The following is a 22,801-nucleotide window of genomic DNA, read 5'->3' as shown; positions in this document are numbered from 1 at the left end:
GACCACCTTCTTTTGTTAGTGAATTTTTTTTTAGACATATTGGCGGTATTGTGCCTCTACATAGGCACTTATCGGCTCATTTGTACCGCGTTTGCCGATTTTTAACGCACCTTTTTAGTTAACTTGTCGAGGATTCTTGAAAAATTTTGGTGCAGTTATCCGGCATTGGTGACAATGTCCCGTGCGGATATGCGGAGTCACTAACAATGCAGTGAATGGGAACCGGTTTGGGATTCGGTGCAGTTAAATGGAATGTGCGTTTATCCGAGGTGCAATTAAATGGCTTCCACTGTATATCACTTAGTCCTTGTCACAGACGGACAATCTGCATAACGTTACAAAAATTGAGTGGCTGGGAGAAAAAGAACTTATGTAATGAAGAGGTATGTAATTATGTTCCCTAACTTTTATGACTTGCCTTTTATAGCATTTCCTGAACTATCATACAACTGCAGTCCTAAATTCAAAGGCAAGACTTCCTGGGTAAAAAATCGAATGTCGCGTGGCTCACGTGGACATGTTCTTGTCTTAAGTTTTATTTTTGTGTGGCCAATAAACACAGGTACACTCGCAGTGTTCGACAAACAACATCTAACTAGTTAAGGTTTACTAGTAATTCCTTTCCGCGTCATGCGAATCAGATGGTGCTAGGGCGGCGTCCATTTCAAATTCAATAGCCCTTGGGCCACACAACGAACTAACTAACTAACCACCAATCTAACTGCTTGTGGCACTTTCAGAACAGTGACTTCATAAGTATTTACAATCGGACGTTTCACCCCAAAACTAAACCCACCCAGACTGCTGTTTCGTGTGCATGCAATTCGTCAGCATCACTCGATTTCCTCATATTGTACATCTGAATGACGTCATCAAGTCAGTCTGACTACCATTCATTCCCGCCCCATCCTTGGTTCACAGGCAAGTGTCAAGATCTACGTCAATATGACAATATATATATACATATATACAATATGTCCCATCATGTCTGTCGGTACCAGTAGATCACCATGGTAACGTTCATGTCGTCTGCTGGAGGGACCAGTAGATGTCCATGGTAACGTTCATGTCTGCAGTAAGTACCAGTAGATCTCCATGGTAACGTTCATGTCGTCTGCTGGAGGGACCAGTAGATGTCCATGGTAACGTTCATATCTGCTGTTAGAGGGACCAGTAGATCTCCATGGTAACGTTCATGATCGTTCATGTCTGCTGTTAGAGAGACCAGTAGATCTCCATGGTAACGTTCATGCCGTCTGCTGGAGGGACCAGTAGATCTCCATGGTAACGTTCATGTCTGCTGCTGTAGGTACCTGTATATGTTAAAGGTATCCTGTAGGTCGTCCTCCTTGCCGAGCTTGGCCTGGACGCGGGCCAGTTCTTGGTAAAGCCAGGGCCAGCTGGGGCGGGCAAACAGCGCCTTCTTGTAGGCCTGCTCGGCGGCCGTGAGGTTCCCGCGCTGCTCCAGGAACCCGGCGTACGCCAGCCACACGTGGTGGGAGGTCCTGTGCAGGTACAGGGCCGACAGGTAAGCCTCCTCCGCCTTGTCGTGCTGTCTGAGGGTGCTGTGCGCATGCGCCAGGAAGGTGTACGCCTTTAGGTGGAACGGGTCCGCTCTTATGGCGGCCTGGAAGGTCGCTATGGCCTCCCGCGGACGCTGCTGCTGCAGTTGGTACCATCCCACCAGCTCGTGCATCTCCTGCACCATAGAAATATTCCTGGAAAGCGCTTTCATTTTCCCGAACACCTGCTCGAACCGTGCATTCAGCTCCCGCTCCAGCTCTGCCGGAACAGCGCCCTCTGTCATGGGCTCGGCGTACTGCAGTAAACGCCCAAACTCAACCCCGAGTGCGCTCATTTGCCCGCTGCGTGAGCGGTCGTAAAAAGACGCGGCGACGGTGTCGCCGATATTCAGCACGGCGTGGTAAAAATCCTCCGGCACGTAAACCACATCCCCTGCCTGCTGCAGACACTCCAGAGGACGCCAGGGGGCGCGCACGTACGGGTGGACGTATTTCATCCAGTCCAGCTGTTCGAAATCGGCCATGCCGGGAGGACGGCGGTTGGGGGTGGAGACGAACCAGCGTTTGGCGCCGAACACGACGCCGTTCCAGGCCTCTTTGTGGGCATGCCAGGACAGTCCCGTGCGGGAACGGCCCAGGAGCAAAAGGTAGCCCGGCTTTTCAAAACGCGAATGGTTCAGGTACGGCGGCAGGCGGATGAGGGGCGCGAGTTCTGTCATTAACGTCCTGTCCGTCACGTACTTGAAGTCGAACCCGTCTTTGTCGTCCAGATAACGCGTTAGATACGCGTCAAGCCTCTCACTGTCGTCCCCTAACCCTCCGTTTTCGTTGGTGTCACTCGGGTAACCCGTCCGGACCTGTCTTTTGCCATGGCGGGACACCAGTTCGTCTCTGGTCCATACACCAAGGTGCGTCCAGTCCCGCGCGCCGCCCCGAAAGCGCAGCAACAACGGCTTCCGGTTCCGGTACGTCGATTCGAACTCTTCTGACGTCATTTGGTCGGCGTACCTGACGTCAAAGTCACAGTGACGAATGGCGTACATCATGACGTCATTTTCATTTGTACGCCAACCTCCTACGCTGTCGCTGGGCGGCAGGGGGGATAAAATGATTCTTGTTCCTTGCGACGGAACGTCGTCTTCCAAGTCGGCTGGAAGAGGGTGGCCGTTGTCTTTCAGGTTTAAGATTGTTTCCAGACTTAGAGGTTCGTCTGGAGATGGTGGTAAAACATTCGGCGCTTCGTCGGCGGCAGTCTTGTCTCCGTCTTGTGAAGGGTTGGTGAGATTCGCGCGCTCGTCTAGTCTGTCGGACGAGTCTCTGTCTTTGTCTTGCAAGGGGGCTGCTTCGCTGGCGGAGTCGTCTTCAAAGGGTGATGTAAGATTCACGCTTTCGTCGTTTTCTTCGGAAGACACCTTCACAGACCCCGGCGGCACCTTTGCGGGACTGAGACCGGCATGGTTCCGACTGCAGGATGTTTCCCTGGCGGTAGTGTTCACGTGTCCAGTGCAGGTTGTGTTGAAGCCCCAGAGGTGACAAAGATCGGCAGTCATGTACCCTTCTTCATATCGGCTTACCAGACTGACCGCCGCCATGACAGCGCCGAAGGTGAACCAGACGCGTACGAACAGAGACATCCTGGAACCGTTTTTACTGCGGAAAAACACGTTCTTCTTGCGTTCTTCAGACAGGTGGTGCGCTCTTCCCGGGGACGGTAAAGTTCTTTCTCTTCCTCGCCTCTTCTCGGGGTTTTGTAGGTACGAAATCGGTACAAACGTCTGCCCGTCCACCAGAGGGCCTTTCAGTAACACTTTCCTGGCCGCTCCGAACGTTTGATCGATGGTCCTAGACGTAGAACGCTGTTCTCTCGTTCTAAGTGACGTGTTCTGAATGTGTTCGATCGATCGATGGCTCCTAACGTAGAACGCTGTTCTCTAGTTCTAGATGACGTGTGCTAGATGTGTTCGACTGTAACCGCGCAAACGGCAACAGGTCTCAATCTCGAAGCAGATGTTGGGAGGCAAGATCGCGACGTTTTCCTTGCTCCGCGTTTCTGTTACTAATTGAACCAGAGCCGGTTTTGAAATGAAAAGCTTAGAAAACGGCACGATTTTATCGTCCAACCGGCAACATCTCCCTGACCGGATTACACAGCCCTCCTTTGTTTAAAAAGAGTCACATTCAATACGTTAAAAACAATGCAATCATAGATGCAGACTTAAAATTTTTACCCATACTGCTTTGTGAAACAGATAAAAAGGAAAATGGCCTGCAAAATACGATGACAGCGACATACAGCGATGACCTTGACGAACAAGTATAGGGCTCGGGACCTGCCAAAGCCTCCTGCACCAACCGAGACATCCCACCATGTTGTCGGTGGCCGCGTGTAGGATAAAAACACATCGTTTCACAGTTTCTAACTTCGTGGACTGTGTGCTTCACAGGTTTTAAGATAAGGCTTGTTGACTCCGGTTTCAACCCTAGCTGGTTCTTTTTTTTTCTTTCACTACTTACATCCCTTTTCAAGACACTATTGTACGTTTGTAATTCAAATGTTTTTGTATTCATTTTTTATACGTTTTTGACCCAACAACCCCCCCCCCCCCCGAAGATATTGTTCTCTCGGATGTGGCATCGACCAGTCAGCAATATGGCATCGACCGTTTCAAAAGGCATCGACCGTTTACGAAACGTGCACAGCCGCCGTAGTTGTGGATCAGTAGATGATACCTGTGGATGGTTGACTGAAGGGAGGTACAGGCTAGCAACAAATCATGGACATCGGCAGCACGTCGGCAGAGCGTAAGCGTTTAAGGTCTTGTTCGCGTTTTGAAGGTTAATATCCCGTAGATAGGTTCATTCTGTTGTGTCCAAAGACATATCTTATGCAACGGCCGTTACTCTGATGCAACGTTGACCAAAGAGAACAAAAGTGATTCGGCAGTTATGATAAGTTTAAATTGCAGGTTGATTACCGTATACGCATGGCGTTCTGCCGACGTGCTGGACTTTAGCCTGTAAACAAGCGAATGACGCCTGTGGGGGCGTGGCTGCGTCCGTTTCCCTGTCCAGGTAATCTGACCTGTGTACTAAGGTCAAAAGTCACACTTTTCCCTGCACACCTGTTGGTATATATTGAAACACCAGGTAAGTCAGTTTTCTTCTAGATCCCCTTGATCCAACTTCGAAGCAGGTAAGTGTAGCTGTGGTGCCTGCAGCTCTGAAGTCTGCCGCTAGGGCTGAATGTTTGTTCACCTTGCGGTCATGACTTGCTTTAATGTTTTGTTCAAAGGCCACAGTTAGTTCCTGTATGTGTTTTTTGTTCCGCATCCGGGAGGTAGGTGACTAAGTCCGGTTTCTGAGTTGTAGGTACTGAAGTATGTGTGCCGGCAGGGTGCCTCCGTTGATAGTGTGCCCTTGGATGTCTGCGTAGACTGTGGCGTTGATCAGTGAGAGATACGGCTTTGTAACGTGTAAAGATTTGTATATTTGGGCTGATATTTGTACAAACATTCAAACTGAATTGGAATGACGACAGCGGACTTTTTCAGGTTGTTTTAGCCAGCCATGCGGGAGTTTGACAGCGCGACGCCGGCAGAGTTCTCCCCGGGCGTCCCCGACTGGAGCACCGTCCACCGGCTGCTGGGCGAGCTGGGGGAACCGCCGCAGGTAGGACGGGGGTTCGGTCGTTCAGATCCGTGTAGTATTCTACAAGCAGAGGGTTCAGTCAGGGGAAGGCAGCCTCCTGCAGGCCTTCCTACGGGCGCATTAATCGTAGGATTCGACAAAGGTAGCTAAATGGAAGCCCCTAAATCTAGTCATTCTTTAGTCTTCTGTAGGGTATTCCGCTGTTTTGAAGATCTCTACGATAACACACAACGTCAGCATGCTTACGACTTTTTGTGACGTCGATATAGATTGACGTTACAAAAATACTGACATACTTCAACAGAAGACTGAATTTAAGAATATACATAAGGTACTTTACCAAAATATTTGGCCAGCCCTCCCCAAACTATTGAATCAGTAAATATGCACCAGATATTTGGACTATGAACCAGGCAAAGCAACTATAAGCCAACATTACGTTCTCAAACGTAGTCACGCCCAATATGATGCAATGTCCAATGACCGCTTGGTCGTTATTAAAGCATATTCTCCAAAGACTCCGATACAAAATATTATGTATATCTAGTAAAGTATATATCATGATACAAAGGTAAAGTATATTCTTTGAGACAAAATATACTTTTCAGAACAAATCAGAGTAAAATATACGCTATGAGACGAAGTGAAATATACATTCTCCGATACAATGCTTAGTGTATTCTCTGATAGAAAAGTAGAATATGTTCTCTGATACAAAAGTAGAATGTATTCTCTGAGACAAAATAGATTATTTTCTCTTACATAAATCTTCAGTAAAGTACATTCTCTGATACGGAGTAAATATTATCTGACACAAAGAAAATATATTCTCCGATACAAAGGAAATAATGATTAAATTATGTATTCGCTGATAAATAGTAGAATGTATTCTCTGACACAAAGAAAATGTGTGCTCTGATACAAAGAAAATATACATTCTATCATACAAAAGTAGAATATATGTCTCCTATATAGATCAAAGTAAAGTACTTTCTCCGATACAAAGTTAATATATTCCGTTAGAAAAGTTTAAGTTAGTGAACTTAACGATCTTCATTCTTAATATCTGTTCGGTGACTATTAAGTTTTTATCCTTTTGATCTTCGCACAACAACCAAAGTTTCCGTTCTCTTTCTCCGCTACATGTTACAGGTTAAACTTAAACTAATAGGACGATTGAATATCAATACATATATGTTACTAGAGGTAACAAAACACGTATCTCCAAATTTTCGATGTCTACTGTACATCTTGATCACGGAGTGACCTAGTCTCACGAGAACACGACACTAGGTCGAGACTTGTGTAGATCTTTTTGCCTCCCCCGCCTCCTTGCGGAGCTCCCAACCTTCGGTACGGTTAATCCCAGCACGTTCCAACTGGATTTCGACTGTCTCTTTGATCTTTACCTCCAATACATATATGTACACACAATACGGGCGTTTGCGGGGTTTTTTACCCTGTTATTCTTTGTACGTTCCAGTCAGCAGGCGACTGGGCGAAGCACTTCCTCGGTCAGGGGAAGGTTACCGAGTTCTTCGAGCGCGGCTACATCAGCAACATCCGGGTTCTGACAGAGGAACAGTGTGACAGGATCCTGAAAGATTATGAATATTTCATTGTGAGTTATTCTATTTTTGTTGTGACTTCATCCTTTTAATTGAGCTAACGGATACGACGAAGGTTTTTTTGTAAGCATGTAAGTGAAGGCGTGACTTGAACTCTTTTTGATACTGACACACGACAACTGTATTCCTATGGACTCAATCTTAATTTTGAAAGTTATCTAGTTAACTATATTTTTTCCAAATGACTTCTGGTCTGTCTATTTGCCGTATGTCTAATTGAGATTTACAATTTCCAAGACCAGCTTTAAAAGAAGATCGAACATTGTAGTTAAACCGGCCCATGGCATACCTAAGAAATAGACTGTTGTGTTCATGTAAAATGCTTTTATAGATGCCTAACTTTCTTAAATCTGAAATGACAGTTTTCCATACATTGAACCTTTACAGAAGTCAGTAACGTATGTTCGTTTCTCCGCAGAACCCGTCCAAGCGGCACCCCGGCCACGCCATGCTGTACGAGCACCACAGTAACCAAAGCGGAGACAGCAACAACGTTCTGATGCACGGGCTGGGGCAGTGGCGACTCACACGGCTGTTCCACGACCTGGTCTTTCTCCCTGCCATCAGCGTAAGTGACTCATTCTTCTAGCCTCTACCAGGCTCCATAGGACGCAAACAGAAACTTCTTTGGCGGACCCAACTTCTCTGGCATGTTATCCTTCAATTTGGCCCTTCCCCTTTTTTGGCAGCGACTTGAGGAGCCTGGTAGAGGCTACATTTCTTCTACATCTGACAAGGGGACTATGTTTCTGCCGAGATTGGGAGAATGGGAAGGAATCGCTATGATGAAAAGTCATCGAATTCTTTATCAACAATCATCCACAGCCTGAAAACACAGCTTCATCTAAATATGAAATATCTTATCATTCATTTATTGCACGATTTCTTTTTCAAAAACGATTGTATGGCAAATTTTGTTCAGAATCTATGTCTTGTTATTCTTGTTCTGATAGGTTCCCTCCTCGCAGCTGTTGGACCAAGAGAAGCTGCGGCCTGTCCGCTTCTGGCACGACCAGATGTTCGCTAAGCCGGCCCGACACGGGGGCGTGGTGGCGTGGTAGGAAGGGAGCAGAAACTTATCAAGCATTCATGATTTCATTGTGGCTTATTGTTTCTTGCAAGTATGCATCTCAATATATCACGAATTATGATAACATAATGGGGCGAATTTCGCTGACAATTAAATTAGCTATTTCAATGTCTTAATGTTGCACGTCCCTGGCGGTACATGGTAAATGACCAGGGAGGGGTCTTCAACTTCGATACATGACCCCAAAAGCATCAAATCGTGAACTTGATAATTACCGAGTTTAGTTTTCTGCCCAAACAATACAGCAAAGGTGGAAAAGTCGTGGCGTCGTGTGGCGTAATGGATAGAACATCCGACTGTCAAACAAGGGGACCCCAGTTCGAACCCGAGCTGCCCCCAGACATGTCTGAACATGCGCCCGGACGTTGTGCCCTTGGGAAAGGCACTTAACACAAATTCCCTCACTTCTCTCAGCTGTAAATGAGTACCTAGCTCTTCCAGAGTTGGGGACGTCCCTCGGATAGGACGTTAAATGGAGGTCCCGTGTTTGGGGAGAGCCACACCTCGCGCACGTTAAAGAACCCACCACATCTTTCGAAAAAGAGTAGGGGCATGCCCCGGTGTGCGATGGTCCAAATCTTACAGTCCGGTCTGGGATGACATCTTGAAAAGGTGATAGTTCACCTGTTATGTCAATCCTTCCACAAATGTGGTAAATCGAAATAGATCAATAAATAAATAAATAAATAAAAGGATACATTAAGCAATGGAACTTGCTCTATTTGTTCCCAGGCACCAGGATTACTCATATTGGACCAGGACCAAGCCCATGATGCATCTGACGGTATCAATTTATCAAGACGATTTCTTTGGCTACACAGCACCATACACATTTACAAAGTTATCACTTTTTTTTGATAGATCAAATTAGATACAAACTAAACAATTACTGGTGCAATGGCCTAATTGGTAGAATGTTCGCCTTGCATACGGTGGGTCGTGAGTTCGAACCCCGGCCGGGTCATACCAAATGGTACATACTTCTTTCCCTGCTTAGCACTCAGCATTTGAGAAAGAGTATGGAAGTTAAACACACACATCACTACCAGCGGACCAGCCCACTGCTGTAGTGACTTGCACTTGTGTGGCCCAAGTGCCCCTACGCATCTTCGATGCATGGGAGCACTTTAACTTTTAACTTTTTAAACAATTACCCAACCATTAAAGAGATATTGGTGTTTTGGTATTTTGAATCAAACAAGTTTTACCTTCGTGATACCCAAACCAAACACGATAAGACAATGATATCCTTGTCTCTAAGCAGACTGGATTATTTATGTTACAGGTGCACATCGCGCTTGATGACCAGACGCTGGAAAACGGTGGCCTGCACTTCATTCCCGGATCGCACAGGTAGGGGGCGTAACAAGCACTAGCCGACCGTTTGTGGAAAGTATGAAGCAAGCAAACCAGAGAGTGCGATTTTTTTTCTTAATCTGTCAGATATGCTTGCAGCTGTAATGTGCCATGTCAGTTGTTCATTGTGTTGAACAGTTACCTGAAAGATGTCAATCATTGATAAGTCAATGTCATTGTCACTGTGAGGTCAACCTTCCCTTTCTTATACAGGTGGCACCGGGGCGGGAAGCCACTTCCGGTCACAGACTTCAATTTCAAGGACATGGAATCCATCAAGGTCAAGAAAATTAGTTTTGACACTGACGCATATATCTTTCCATTTTCTCTTCTTTATGTTTCTCTTGTGAATGTCATTTTCTTCCCTATACCTGATCCAGTCGTTAACAATCCTGCTTTTAAGCAAAAGCTCGAAAGTTTGTCAATGATTTCTTGGCTGTTGCTTCTTGAACGCTACTTGAGAGGGTTGCGGTGTTTAGGGTATGTTGTAAGATGTGATCCCCTAGTCGTCCATGGCGGTATAATGGACTTGTACAACATTTAGAAGGCATATATCGTTCTTATTCGTACCGGTAAGAAAATAGCTCACTGTTAAACTTTTAATTACATAGTAGTATAGTTTGCTCTTTTTTCTCTCACCCCGCAGACGATACTGACGGAGGAGGAAATCGCGAACTTCAAACCGGTCCCGTCTGGGCTGAAGAAAGGCGAGGCCAGCTTCCACCATCCTCTAACAGTACACGGGTCCTACAGCAATAGGTATGTGCTGATAGTGCTTTTCTCCCATCCTCATTGTTACATGCATCTTCTACACCACATGTGGCCACCTGTGCATTTAGCCCATTTTCCAGGCAGGAATATGCAATAAAGATTATTATTATTATTATTATATGTCAACAGCATTTTTTTGAATGTACAAATCTTGTATTTACAAGTCCTCGGTGCAGTATGCGCCTATGGAGACTTAACATTCAGGTGATGTTTTAACGATACACAATACAGAAGGTACCCAAGCAACTGAATACGTTTTGTAACGGGTCAGATGTTTGAGACAGCATCCGCTATCTTTCCCGTTCGTCAGTCACTGGTGGATATAGTTGATGCAGTCTGAAACGTCCGTGCAGTGCAATTTGTTGTTAATTAACGTCATTGCTGTCAGTTCCTTCCCTGGCAAGTGTTGTTTGTCACAATTATTTACTCTACTCCGACCGATTTCTACTACTTATTCAGCACCCCATCGTCTCGTCGAAACTAAGTGAAGGAATAGGTAAGACATAACCAAAACGTACGTTCTACAAATCTTCATCTTACGAAAATGAATTGACGTTTTGTGTAAATGAATGGAGGAAGAGAAGGGTTGGTGATCGCCAGACTTGACGCTCGTCCATTTTCAGGACGATCTCCTCATTACAAGAAGGGGAGGATAAGCTGTCATCGGCCTTTACCCTCTTCCATCTTCAAAACGGACTCCTCAAGAAGGGCATGATACGTTGTCATCAGCGTCACAAAAATTCTTCTATCCCCCATATGACTAAACTGTTAAACAAATATAAATGATCACTTTAATCCGCAAGGACTTTTTTTAATCAGAATGAACCCACAGGCCCTTCTTCGCATAGACGACTACATAATATTATATATGTAAAGAAAAAAGTGAAGTAAATGTATTTCGTCAGTTCTAGCTCTTAGTTCAATTCTAATCTTAAGTTGTTGAGAAGCTTTGAATATTCGCTAAGGAGCAAAGTGCGTAAAATGCTAGTATTCCATTTTTTTACATATAGAAATGCCATTTCAATTCAGACTCTATCCTCTAAAGTCTGTGAACGTGGTACGTCTAATAAATATTTAAAAAAATGCAAAGACTTTACTCTCCTACATGTGCAGGACGGACCACCCCCGCCGGGCGACCGTGGTGAACTACTTCGCGGACGGAATCCTGTCCAACACCGACGAGCCTCTGCTGGATGGGACTAACCTCATCAAGAGGGTAAATCTTTAGCCTCTACCAGGCTACAGTGGCGGCTGGAAAGAGTTAGAATTGGCCAAATAGACAGATAACCTGCAAGAGGAGTTAGTCTGCTATGGGCGTACATTTTGCCGCTCCGTGGATGGCACATTGGACCCTCTCTCCATAGCCGACTTTCTTAGCATATTATTTACTCTATTTGGCCGATTTCTACTATTTTCCCAGCCATCCGCGGGGCCTGGTAGAGGCTAGTAAATCTTGTCCTAATAGACCTTCTTACGGCTACAAAATATCTGTTTTTAGATGTTAGAATGTTGATTTGTTTATCAAATATTGATGTGTGTATCCCCTATCAAATAAGTACAATGAACTCAAAAAGTTAACGCTTGAAAATTCAATTCAGATCAATCAGATTGATAATTAGCAGCTCAAGAAACAAGCAGATCAGTTAACAGCAACAATTTCATAGACATGTGTACACAAATGTGGACATCGGTAAGTCATAAACTAACGTACCCTGAAGTATAAGATGACTCTCTGCCAGTAGACTCATCGGAACCATGGCCAAAATGTTCAAAGTGGCAAAATAGGCTGGGCAATTTCCCAGAGGAGGCAGCTGCCTCGCAATGTGTAACTATATGGCCGGCTACTAGTAACTCCTTTGACAAATTGTCAAGCATATTTGGCCAAGTTCTGCTATTTCCTACTTTCCAGCAAGTTAAAGACTCTGGATTAGACTAATGAAATAGAGGAAATCTACCAAATAAGATACCAATTTGAAAGAAAAAACAAAGTCAGCTCATCATATAGGAACTCCGCTGGTCGGCAAGCTCCCCTGGCAAAGTACCCACTCAATTTTGATGAAAACTCAGGGTAAACCAATGGCAGTAAATCAGCGACCAATTCTATTCACTATGCCTCTGAGATTGACAGTCGCATCCATTGTATATTCAACATGTTCCCCACCGGATCAATTAGCCACAGTTTATCAGCTTGGGCTCCACACGATGCCTGTCACAACAACTTAGAATAACTGTCTTGGGAGGCGACCGATGGTCAGAATGGACGGTTTCTGTCTGGCATCATTGTTGTGATTTAAAGCAGTTGTCATAACCGAAGCCGGAGGAAGCGGCCATTCCCTGGGATTGTTGCCAAATTCATTCATCTTTGACAGACACGGCGAGTTTCGAGTTCCCCAAATTCTTACTGATTTTGGCAAAACTTTAAATTGTAGTTGAAGAAGAATCCATTACTTTTGCTAGGACGTGTATGAGGATATTTCTGTTTCTGGGTTTGTGGTCAAGACACATTTTTGAAAGATGATCGAAAGTTTCCTCCCCCTTTTTTTAATCAAGCTTTCCTGATAGTTTCCGTTTCAGTGGTGTGAATACAGCTTCTGGGTTTGTATGTAGGTGACGTTGATTTGTTTGTTTGTTTGTTTGTTTATTTCACCAGGGGAAATGAATACATTTGTTTGAGACAGCATCCGCTATCTGTCATCTCTAATCTAATCTTTGCCTTTTTTCAAAGGACTGCAAAGTGGAGGGGCAGTTCTATCCACTGGTTTTTGATCCTGATTGGGCGAGAGAGAAGTAAGACCTTCAGAGAAGAGTGGCCACCTCCGCACGCCAGTAACAATACTATCACCATGTAAAAAGTAAATATGCTCGCTTAGGATGGTAGTGAAACAAAATGTATTGAAGATCATTGTCCCAGGGGCTGATTACAAACAATGATGCGTAAGTCCAAATTAGGTCTAATGCACGGACGCTATATGTAAGGCAATTGTGACTGAAAAGACGACAATGTGCAATGAAATCTTCTATATCACTTCTATATACACGACACGCCATCTTCAGACTTTGGTTCAAGGCAATACACCATTAAACTTCCAAACAGTATGTTTGATTGAAAGGGGCTTGGCCTTTGGAAATTGTTTGTCACGCTGATATAATGAAAGACATGATTCTTAAAAGCAACAAGCTCACTTTTTTCATTTATTCTTGATGTATAAAAACTGACTTTCCATAGGCATAGACATCTCCCACCAGCTAACAAAATCGCGTCGGCTAGATTCCAATAACAAAGAAGCACGACCGTGGGGGAGGAATTTTATGTTTGTTTTGTTACGGCCGCACATAGCTGACCATGGCCTCGCAACCTTCTCCAGGCCATGGTTGGGAGCAAGGTCACCTGTAGTTGGTAGTTGGTTGGCGAGGTTGCCCTATTACTGAGTATTAGTCTTGAATTCTCGTATGTGCCAACTCCACTCTAAGTTCTGGCAAATTAAACTAGTGAAAGTTATATTCTTCTCAGTTTCGATATGAAATAGAATGAAATCCAGGTTAACACCTAACCTAGCGCCGACCTTGGATGGGGACTGGTCGGGAGCAGAGTCGTTTGGAGGTCCTGAATGTGTGACAGGGGTTTTACGGACCCGTACGACAGCTTCAGTTACCACCAACGTCGGCGACTCGGTCACCCTTAACCCATAAAACGTGCCCAAACCGTTCACCCATAACCCATTAAACGTGCCCAAACCGTTCACCCTTTAAAGCTATACATACATCAAATCTATTGACTTCTATAAAACTATTGTTGACCTGCAGTTTCGGGTCTGCATTGCACCAGTGTGTCCCAGCGGGGGTCAGACGGCTATAACTGGCCGAGCCGTGTAATGTGGACAATGCAACGTCGCGTGGGAACGAGTCACACCACGAGATATTTTCTATCATGATAGTTCATTTAGTAGGCGGTATGTGTCAATCGTAGTAAGCTCTATCAGTGCATAACGTGCTTATGTAGAATAAGGTCCACGGACTAATTGTTAACCGTATACAGCGGATTCTAAAAAAGTTTTGATCTGTGTCCTTGAACTACGATAATCCGTAACAGATCCCGATGCCACCGATCTTGTGCCCTTGGGAAAAGGCACTTAACACGACTTTCCTTACTCCACCCAAGTGTAAAAACGAGTATATTATGTTTGAGGGTCACGACACCAGCAAAAGCTGTCTGTGTCCCACGTGTATTGCACTGTTGCAATTCTAATAAAATCAAACATAAAACATCGAAGGCTAGATGATATACTTAATTGATCTTTGCATTCAGTTTTCAATGATTTTCAGACCAAGACAAAGTTTCGAAAGCACCCTACTTTAATCGCAAATGTACGGTAACTTTATTTGTAAACACTTTTACTTTTGTACAAGAGTAGATCGACATCCCCACCCAAACATAGACGTGACTACAGCAATGACATCCGAACCGTCTGACCCTATAATGAGATTTCGTCTTCAGTTACAGCAGCTAAATACATCTCAGACCGCCATTTTGTGCATCGCCGTCAGTCCGACCAGTGTCGAACCAGATTTATCTTGTACATGCTGCCCGGTTCTGTCCGTACGACTCGGAGATATGTGACAGAAGCAAGTGAACAAATATTGCGTTGACGATATTGGAAGGCAGTGGGCGGTGGGCTCTGGAATGCGGCTGCACATCCATTTCTCACGTGATTGACATATCTTGCAGGCGATTCCCCCTTGTTGCCTGTCCCTGGCAGTCTGTGCATCGTCCCTACCAGGCAAGCTGTCAATGGGGAAGTTTCTGAAGGGATCTCAATATACTTTAAAATGCCACGTCTAATCCACAAGCAAATACCAGTACCCTTCAAAGATTAAGATGTATACTTTTGCATTAAAGGATTCCTTCAGGCATCCTCCTTCTGTGCTTTAAGGATTATATCGATGATTGTAATTTTTCCCACTTACTGTCTTAGTCATATGACATGAAACTATGTTGATTAACATGAATCTTAAGGAAACGAGCGAGGCTTGGGAACGAAGTCTCGAGAAAGTAGTTCCCGTTACTTTCCCTTACTTATTCATGTATTACCATGGAGGCTACGGTATAGTCGGTTGGATGCCCCCCTCCCCAACACAACGCTTCATTCTCTCTATTGCACATCTATATCAACATCAAGTGGGTCTTTTAAAAACAATCAATGAATCTGCTACCTGCCTTACATCATAGTTGAACTAGTCAGATCTTTAGTTTAGTCTAGTCAATACCTGAATAGCTTGCATGGTCTTTGATAAAACCTTTCAATCATACGTTTTATTCCACGTTACATTTTCAGCAAATAGACCGTCCAGTATAGCACCGCACAAAATACAAACGTGGATGGAAATATGATTCTTGAGTACCTGTCTATATTATCTACGTCCTCTATGTCATGTAAGGACACTTTCTGGATTCTGGCCACCTTGGCTCTGATCCTGGCCATCCTGCGAGCCTTGGTCTCCTCCGAGATCCCGCTGGAACTCCCCTCCTTCGTGCTCCACGACTGCTCCTCCTCCGGCTCGGTGCTGGTCATCTGCAGCTCCTGGCGAACAGAACAAAGGCTAGCACGTGGTAAAGCAGTCATGCAGGACTGCGTTGCAGCAGGGGTATCCTAGCCTGGTATCCATACCTTTCACAGCTGCCGAGTCGCTTCATCCTCTTAAGCCCCTATCTAAATCTCACTGGACCCGCGACACGTTGGTGACCGAGCGATTTGACAGGGTGCTCAACGACGAAAAGATGAAAATTGAATCTTTTTCCCCTTGGTGTGTTTTGTTGTCTATTTCGTAATTAGTGTACGTTTTGCATGATATTCCCAGTTATAAAGTCAAATGTTACACGAATACAACTTCGATGTCGAAGCGCGATCGCCGGCTTGTGGGATGAGGGCCTTACGCAAATATTTGCCGAAGAGCGAGGACAAGGGACCACCTTTAAGATTAATAGATGAGTAAATAAACGCAGAGACTCGACAGGAACAATAGGTTTGGATACCAGACTATGAGTATCCTGACGTGCTACGAAGATATTATACCGAATGTGAAAACTGTGCAATACAATATGTAAACTGGCGTAATCTGCTAAAACAATATAATATGATGGGCATCAGCCAAAGTGTCAAGGTAGATGAAATACTTTTATATGAACGGTTCGATACAGAAAGTGGGCTTGAAGTGGACTGAAACTTGATTAGTGTGTTAAAATGCAGTGTTATGTCAATGTATTAGCGTCAAGATATTCTACATAACATTAACAATTGCTAGCTGCTTATGTTTGCTGTAGGCCACAGTGGCTAATTCTGAGAGATATTCAACTGTAGAAAAGTTAAGAAAAAAAATAGATGTCTAGGGTACGATACATTATCTGGTGTGTTACGCCGCGTCTTATAGCTGTTGACTGCTTCAGACTCGTACATTCGGTTCTTGAGGGAAAAAAGCAAGAAGACGTAGACTAGCCTGGAATCCAAACCAATAATAGCCCCCGAGTCTCCTTTCCGCAGATAGGAGACTTGGGAGCCATGATAGGTCTGGATTCCAGGCTAGACGTAGACTGCAAGTACACCCAGTGTTATCGTCGTTTTAGTAATATACGGTTAGTTTATGCCAGCAAATGAGATGTAAAAACACAAAAAGAAGCGAACTTTATTTGCGTAAGCTGAAGCCTGTTTGGTAAGCCATGTCGATCTCGCCAGTAGCTCAACACTGACAGGCAACTTTTCGTCGGGATGAACTTGGAAAATTTGATCAACGAACGCGGCTCGTTGAGCTATCTCCCTTTCCCGCTGAGTCTGTGGAGAGGAAAGTTGAACTTGACATCACATGACGTTCCAAATATGGAGTGGTGCCCAGGAACGAGCATAACCCAGCTGACCCGGTGGCACCAAACACCATTGATGAAGAACACCATTTGTTAGTACAGCCTATATCGACTTGTGAAGAAATTGCGAGATGCGGCACAAACTAGTCAGAACGACTCATTCTAACATCACATATGATGAAAGAACACGAGAAAATGTAGCCCATGCCAGATACAGTTAGGTTTAAACGATGGTAAAGAATATATGCAAGCGGAATTCAGTGGCTTGATTCGATAATGCAGTTATAAAACCTAAACTAGTATAAAGGAATCCATAAACCATTCAATACCCGGCATGATTTCCATTCTGATAAAGTGCCGCAATTGGTGAGCAGAAGCCAAAAAGGCATTTGAAGGGGCAAAGGAGAAACTACAACGACGAAACTAATGTGGATACAAAATATAAAGACAGCAGAAAATAAATAATACCTGAATTTCCTTCTCTTTTTTCGCCGCTTTGCGTTTCCTCCGCGTGGACTCGAAGCTGACGATGGCGTATTCTCCAAGCGCGGCGAAGACGAAGAAGAAGCACATCAGGAGATAAACGTCCACGGCCTTGATGTACGAGATCTTCGGCAGAGAGGCGCGCGCTGACGTCACGAAGGTGGTCTGAGCAAGGACAGTGGTGATACCTGAAACAGTTTCAACTTTGTCAGCCACTGAAAAAAAAACTTAACTGTGGCAAGTGCAAATTTTGGGCTGCCACTCATTAGGCTGTTCCAAGTACTAATACCAGAACATTGGAAACAGTTTTTAAAATAGTCTTTAGAAAAGAGTTAAAGCGTCTCAGTGTGTTGTCGCAAATGACAAAGTGCGATGCAGTCATGGGGCGGTCAGAGTAAATGTTTAGGCACAAATGTATCATAAAAGACTCCTTCTTAAGTATGGTCCAAATGACCACAATAGGCATAGCTACAAGACACTCATGGAGATTCCGCAACCAACCAACCAACCAACCAACCAACCAACCAACCAACCAACCAACCAACCAACCAACCAACCAACCATCCAACCATCCAACCGACAAATAAAGAACGCACTAACCAACAAAAAAGCATACTGACCGAGTGAGACCCTGGCTGGCGGCGAGTCCTTGTTGATCCAGAAGCTGACCCAGGAGATCATGACCAGCAGTGTGGAGGGCACGTACATCTGCAGGAAGATGTACGCCACTTCCCTGGTCAGCCGGAAACTGAACGCCACGTGCGGGTAGGCTCCTGGGGGGACACACAGATTCACGCAGAAGCATGTCAACGAAGCATTTATATGGTGTAGGGATGCATGTAATTATATGTAGCATGATGAATGAATTTTTTTTAAATGTGGCGTAAGTGTACAGCGGTACTTTAATTACCAGGTGGTCTGCTGGGCGGACACAGATTCTTAATTGAGATTGCACAATACACAGTGTAGCACCGGACCGCAATGCCGTGGTTGTGCCCCACACCTTATAATACATACAACACGAGCAGTAAAACACTAAATGTGAATCAAAAGAATACAATTGATACACACAGATTCAAGCTGATTTAGAGTTATGGCAATGCCAGCGGCAACTAACTGGTTTTATTTGCCGACCTTGTTCTGCGTGGAAATGTGGTCAAGTTCTCCAACCTAGCCTTCGCATTGTGTAGGGGGGGGGGGGGGGGGCATTTCATTATGTTTAACATCACAACCTACATGTAGCTCGTTTTTCAATAATCTAGTAATGTACGTTTATACACAATGTCTATCTTCGGCAAATAGCTTGGAGACAAAAAATCGAACACAAATGTGCAAACCAAAACTGCCCTACACGGATTATTTACAGGAAAACTTATTTACAGTTATTCCTCAGATATATAATCAAATGTTTGTCTTTTGAAATATTGGTACTCTCGCTCACTGCTAACACAGTACCTGTCTCGTAGGTGACTATCATTTCCTTTGTTCGGTGATTCTTTACTCTGAACTGCGCAACCTGAAGGTTCTGCAAGCCACGCACGGAGTCGTCTCCATTCAGCCACTTGTAGATCATGTCGTCAGTGGTGTAGCCGTCTAAGGATGGTGGATCGGAAAAACAAAACGGTGAAGAATGACCAATTTAAATGCAGATTGGAGGCAATGAGTGACAATAGCATACAATTGCAGACTACGTCATAGTTGTTTGTTTGTCATGTTGAGTGTAATTACATGTCGTGTAAGATCAACGTAATTCAGAAGTACATGTTTTTGTATGTACTATATGTACTTCTGCGATGTTGATTTAAACAAATAAAGAGATAAAAGATTTGACAAAGATGAAGATACAGTTACTGACCATGGTACATGTATATATGAAATATATATGTATATGAAATCGTAATATTGCGATCGTCGCGAACTGACTCATTTCGAAAAACACAATACTTACAACTCTCAAGGTGTAGACTGCAGTTCTGTTTGTCCAAGGGATATTTCCTCAAGTCCATGTTACATTCAGCGATAACTGTTACCCTGGAGCGTGAAATGCAAGTGGTTGTCATATAGCTTTATTGGTCTCCAAGGATACAAGCAAAAACAACATTTATATTCAAATTAGAGAACTGATATTGTACGGCCACGTGTCATGGTCATCGGGGAGTCCCAAAACTATCGGCTAGGGAGAAAGAAGGAGGGCTAGGCAACTGTAAAGATGGTAGGATAATATCAGAGAATAAGAGAAGAAAAAAGAAAGAAATAATGGAGAGGGGTGGGGAAGACTGATTGTCAGAGCTTCTGTGGTTCCCCAAAGGTCAAATAGTAAAGACTAAAGGGTAGATGAGATGTTGTAAGAAATTTGAGCATGATGACAATTCTGCCTTACCTTTGTCCGTAAACAATGGATCCGTCTGGCCACAGCCGAAGTAGCCTGTTCGCCATGGTGACGTTGTGGAGAAAGGAGAACTTGGAGTTGGGGAAGAAGGTGTCAGGAACCCAGAGGTACTCCACCAGGCGTCCGTCCAGGCTGATGCTCTCGTTAGTCCCTGTGAAGGCCAGCCTCTCGTCTTTCCAGTATTGCCGCAGCAGAATGCAGATGGTGAAATCCTACGATGAGACAGAACATTCATATGTTTCATGCACGGTTACTCTCCAAGCAGAGGTTGGTGGGGGAAGATTGTGACCTTTTTATCATATGCTCCGTTTTTTGTCCGTTTTCCCCAAGAGAGCGGGAAAAAAACCAGGCATATGATAAGAAGATCACGATCTTCCCCACCAACCTCTGCTTGGAGAGTAATTCACGGTATGATGCATATGACAAACGCTCAAAGCTGTTCAACTTTCTTTCCGCTTGCTCAATAGAATATGATACATGCCCCAATCTAACCAACTTTAAATATATTCTGGAGACATCCCTTACTGTGTACAAATAGGTAAATATATCAAATAAATTTTAGACATTAGAACTATTATATAGGGATACCTTAAACTCAACAAGAAAGAAAGTAATTGAAGAGGATGTTGGCCTTGAAGATGAGGATCTTCGATCTGTCATGTGCGACAGGAGCTTGTAGAGACATTTGTGTCACCTCTAAAGAGGATGAACTGAACTGAACTGAACCTTAAACTCAACATGTTGATTTATGCATATTCTTCTACGAGGGTTCATTCATTTCTTGGTTGAATGTATCGATAGTTATAGACGAACTTACAAAAGTCACTGCCCTTTCGTTGTTTCAATAAATATTGTGTGTACTAGGTGTGTGTCTAATGGTTGTATTTATCGTACAATGTCTTTCCATGCATGTAGCGGAGTGGGAGGTGAAATGTAGTACTATTGGAAATGTTGACACATATTTTGTACCGAGCCTTCTTTCTTCCTTTGTTAACCACAAAAAAAACCCTGCAGGACATAAGGAGTGGACAACCGTCGTTTTTTTCATAAGTATCTAAATGAAAAATACAATATTATATAACACACAGAGAGATGCGCTTTTGGGGGGTCTTTTAAGGCCAAAGCCATAATGCAACTTTAACTTTAGATTAGCGTTATTTTTACGTTATTGCACTGCGACAGTACGCTAGAGTGATCTTAATTGCTTCGGTGATGAAATGCGTTAGCGAACTAACGAGAAATCCAAGCAACATAATGGGAAGATAAACGGTTTTACCATCAAGCTGTTTGGGGTGCTAATGGGGGTCGTGACATCGAGAGCTAGTGTGCTAAATATAGACGAGGGTATCACAACAATTGGTATCTGAAAGCGTATCAAATCTCTTGCCACGTATATCTTCATATACAAGAACGATAAGTATCTTTAATATTATGACTTTTTAACTATTTCAAGTAAGCTGTTCTTTTCACATGATGCACTATTTTGCAAAGTGCACAGGGAGAACGTCTATGTAATCGAATGTTTTATTTTATCAACAAACAGCGTGATGGTGTTTAAGGGTCCGCAGCCAGTAATACAAGATTTAACGTTGAGTTTCAAACACATGATACTACAGAAAAGTAGTTTGAAAACTTACAAGGTCAACTGCTGAGATGTGGTCAATGCTCACCACGTCAAGACTCATCTTCACCAAAAGGGGTGGCCCTGAGGAAAATAAATAAATATGTCGGAGAGAAGTCGAATCCAATGTAGTTGATAGTTCTTGCAGTATTTGACCATGCATAGATGTAACTGACTGTGTATACTATTATTTTGTTGCGAACTGTACTTAACCCAGTGGGTTTATGCGTACAGGAAAGGTCTTTATTCAACACATGCGACCAGACGATTCGACACAGCGCTCAATTTCATAATTAAGAAATGATTAGTTTTTACGCCTTTCTATGTTTTTTTATTTTATATTTCAATCGTATTTGTAAATTTTGCATTATGTTCCAATTATAAAGTCAATGGTTACAGAAATCCAATGTAGGTCGCCGCGGAGTCACAGCGGAGTCGCTGCCAAGTTGAATGGGGGTGGGGGTTGGGAAAAAAGGAAATTCATGACCTGAAAACTGCGTTATTGTCTTCTTCACATGAAATACATACTTTATACTTGTCCCTGTCATATCGCACATGGCAGTTCTTAGTCACACCTCCCCCACCCCTTCCCGACACAAAACTGCGGTCAACTACTATCGCGGTCGCTATGTCATGTCCATTGGCAGTAGCGGAAGGCCAGAGAGCTATTACATACCTCCAAAGCCAGGTCGAAGGTTTCGATTGTAGTTGACGAGTTTCTTCTTCATATTTGGAACCCAAGAGGGCGTATAGAGTGTCGCCAAGTAGTTGTTGGGGATCGGTTGGGGGTTCCATTCTGTAGTCGTGTAGTTTGATACTGGTGTAAACTGCAAACTGCAGTCACAAACAATCATTGAAAGTTACAGCTCTTACAAAAATACACATCACAAGGAGTTGCAGAAAGAAACTTCGAATGCTGATATTGTAAGTGCCTTACCTTGTATACGGGTACAGAAAGCACAGCAGAAGAAGAAGGACAGAAGCGTCGGTTGACGCCATGATGTGCTCATGCGAGGTAACCGCTGACAGACAGGGCAGACGAGGGGTCACGTGTCATGTGTGTTACGTATGACGTGTGGAGATGAGCTGCGGTATCGTCTGGCTAGCCCAGGTCGACATGGCGGATCTCGAGTTTGGCTAACGGTAAACTGAAGGAACGGACATGAACAAAACGAACGGACACGGACCATGAACCAGCTTTCGCCCTACTATGTGTTGTATGTTGTAGCAATTGTATATTGTTGTACCATAAATATGTAATGATATATGTTGATAGAGTTATTAGGACTCAAATGACTGTGTATCTCTATTATATTGTATCTGACCCTTACCTCTTCCCTCATGATCTCAATGAAAAGCGGTCTGCGTGCCAATTTGAGCTTATCAACCGGTTAACCGCCCTTCGGCTTTAACATTGTGAACAATCATGCAGTTCCATA

General features: G+C 44.0%; 3 protein-coding genes across 5 annotated transcripts; 1 reads left to right on the top strand and 2 right to left on the bottom strand.

Moving 5' to 3' along the window:
* Positions 1 to 238: 238 nt before the first annotated feature.
* LOC136434421 (uncharacterized) lies at positions 239 to 3,316 on the bottom strand. Its single transcript, XM_066427212.1, has one exon. The coding sequence runs from the start codon at positions 3,155 to 3,157 to the stop codon at positions 1,292 to 1,294; it is 1,866 nt and encodes a 621-aa protein (XP_066283309.1). The 5' UTR covers positions 3,158 to 3,316; the 3' UTR covers positions 239 to 1,291.
* A 1,551-nt stretch (positions 3,317 to 4,867) lies between these two features.
* LOC136434423 (uncharacterized) lies at positions 4,868 to 13,112 on the top strand. The gene is made up of 10 exons (XM_066427213.1): positions 4,868 to 5,192; positions 6,655 to 6,792; positions 7,218 to 7,367; positions 7,753 to 7,856; positions 8,622 to 8,673; positions 9,175 to 9,242; positions 9,459 to 9,525; positions 9,892 to 10,004; positions 11,130 to 11,232; positions 12,742 to 13,112. Exons 1-10 carry the CDS (start codon positions 5,091 to 5,093, stop codon positions 12,805 to 12,807), a joined length of 963 nt encoding a protein of 320 aa, XP_066283310.1. The 5' UTR covers positions 4,868 to 5,090; the 3' UTR covers positions 12,808 to 13,112.
* A 1,239-nt stretch (positions 13,113 to 14,351) lies between these two features.
* Positions 14,352 to 22,189, bottom strand: LOC136434420 (gamma-aminobutyric acid receptor subunit beta-3-like). 3 transcript variants are annotated; one of them, XM_066427209.1, is made up of 9 exons: positions 22,039 to 22,189; positions 21,379 to 21,446; positions 19,733 to 19,953; positions 19,301 to 19,383; positions 18,808 to 18,945; positions 17,973 to 18,125; positions 17,338 to 17,540; positions 16,694 to 16,840; positions 14,352 to 15,595 (listed from the first exon to the last, which is right to left on the bottom strand). In XM_066427209.1, the coding sequence occupies exons 1-9, from the start codon at positions 22,088 to 22,090 to the stop codon at positions 15,338 to 15,340; spliced, it is 1,323 nt and encodes a 440-aa protein (XP_066283306.1). In that variant the 5' UTR covers positions 22,091 to 22,189; the 3' UTR covers positions 14,352 to 15,337. The 3 variants fall into 3 exon arrangements, with proteins under 3 accessions (XP_066283306.1, XP_066283307.1, XP_066283308.1); XM_066427210.1 differs by having other exon boundaries at positions 16,760 to 16,840; XM_066427211.1 differs by lacking the exon at positions 16,694 to 16,840.
* Positions 22,190 to 22,801: the final 612 nt, after the last annotated feature.

Source organism: Branchiostoma lanceolatum, chromosome 5, assembly GCF_035083965.1.
Source record: "Branchiostoma lanceolatum isolate klBraLanc5 chromosome 5, klBraLanc5.hap2, whole genome shotgun sequence".
NCBI classification, from domain to species: Eukaryota; Metazoa; Chordata; class Leptocardii; order Amphioxiformes; family Branchiostomatidae; genus Branchiostoma; species Branchiostoma lanceolatum.
Note: the sequence above shows the minus strand (reverse complement) of the source record. Positions and strands in the feature narration are given on the sequence as shown.

What these genes read in the sequence shown, in the direction of transcription:
- LOC136434421 (XM_066427212.1), bottom strand. Translation starts at nt 3,157, where the DNA reads ATGTCTCTGTTCGTACGCGTCTGGTTCACCTTCGGCGCTGTCATGGCG.
- LOC136434423 (XM_066427213.1), top strand. Translation starts at nt 5,091, where the DNA reads ATGCGGGAGTTTGACAGCGCGACGCCGGCAGAGTTCTCCCCGGGCGTC. An exon ending in AGCTGGGGGAACCGCCGCAG is followed by an intron (nt 5,193 to 6,654) that starts GTAGGACGGGGG and finishes TGTACGTTCCAG; the next exon opens with TCAGCAGGCGACTGGGCGAA. An exon ending in TCTTTCTCCCTGCCATCAGC is followed by an intron (nt 7,368 to 7,752) that starts GTAAGTGACTCA and finishes TTGTTCTGATAG; the next exon opens with GTTCCCTCCTCGCAGCTGTT.
- LOC136434420 (XM_066427209.1), bottom strand. Translation starts at nt 22,090, where the DNA reads ATGAAGAAGAAACTCGTCAACTACAATCGAAACCTTCGACCTGGCTTT. An exon ending in GATAGTCACCTACGAGACAG is followed by an intron (nt 18,126 to 18,807) that starts GTACTGTGTTAG and finishes GTGTCCCCCCAG; the next exon opens with GAGCCTACCCGCACGTGGCG. An exon ending in GCCAGCCAGGGTCTCACTCG is followed by an intron (nt 17,541 to 17,972) that starts GTCAGTATGCTT and finishes AAACTGTTTCAG; the next exon opens with GTATCACCACTGTCCTTGCT.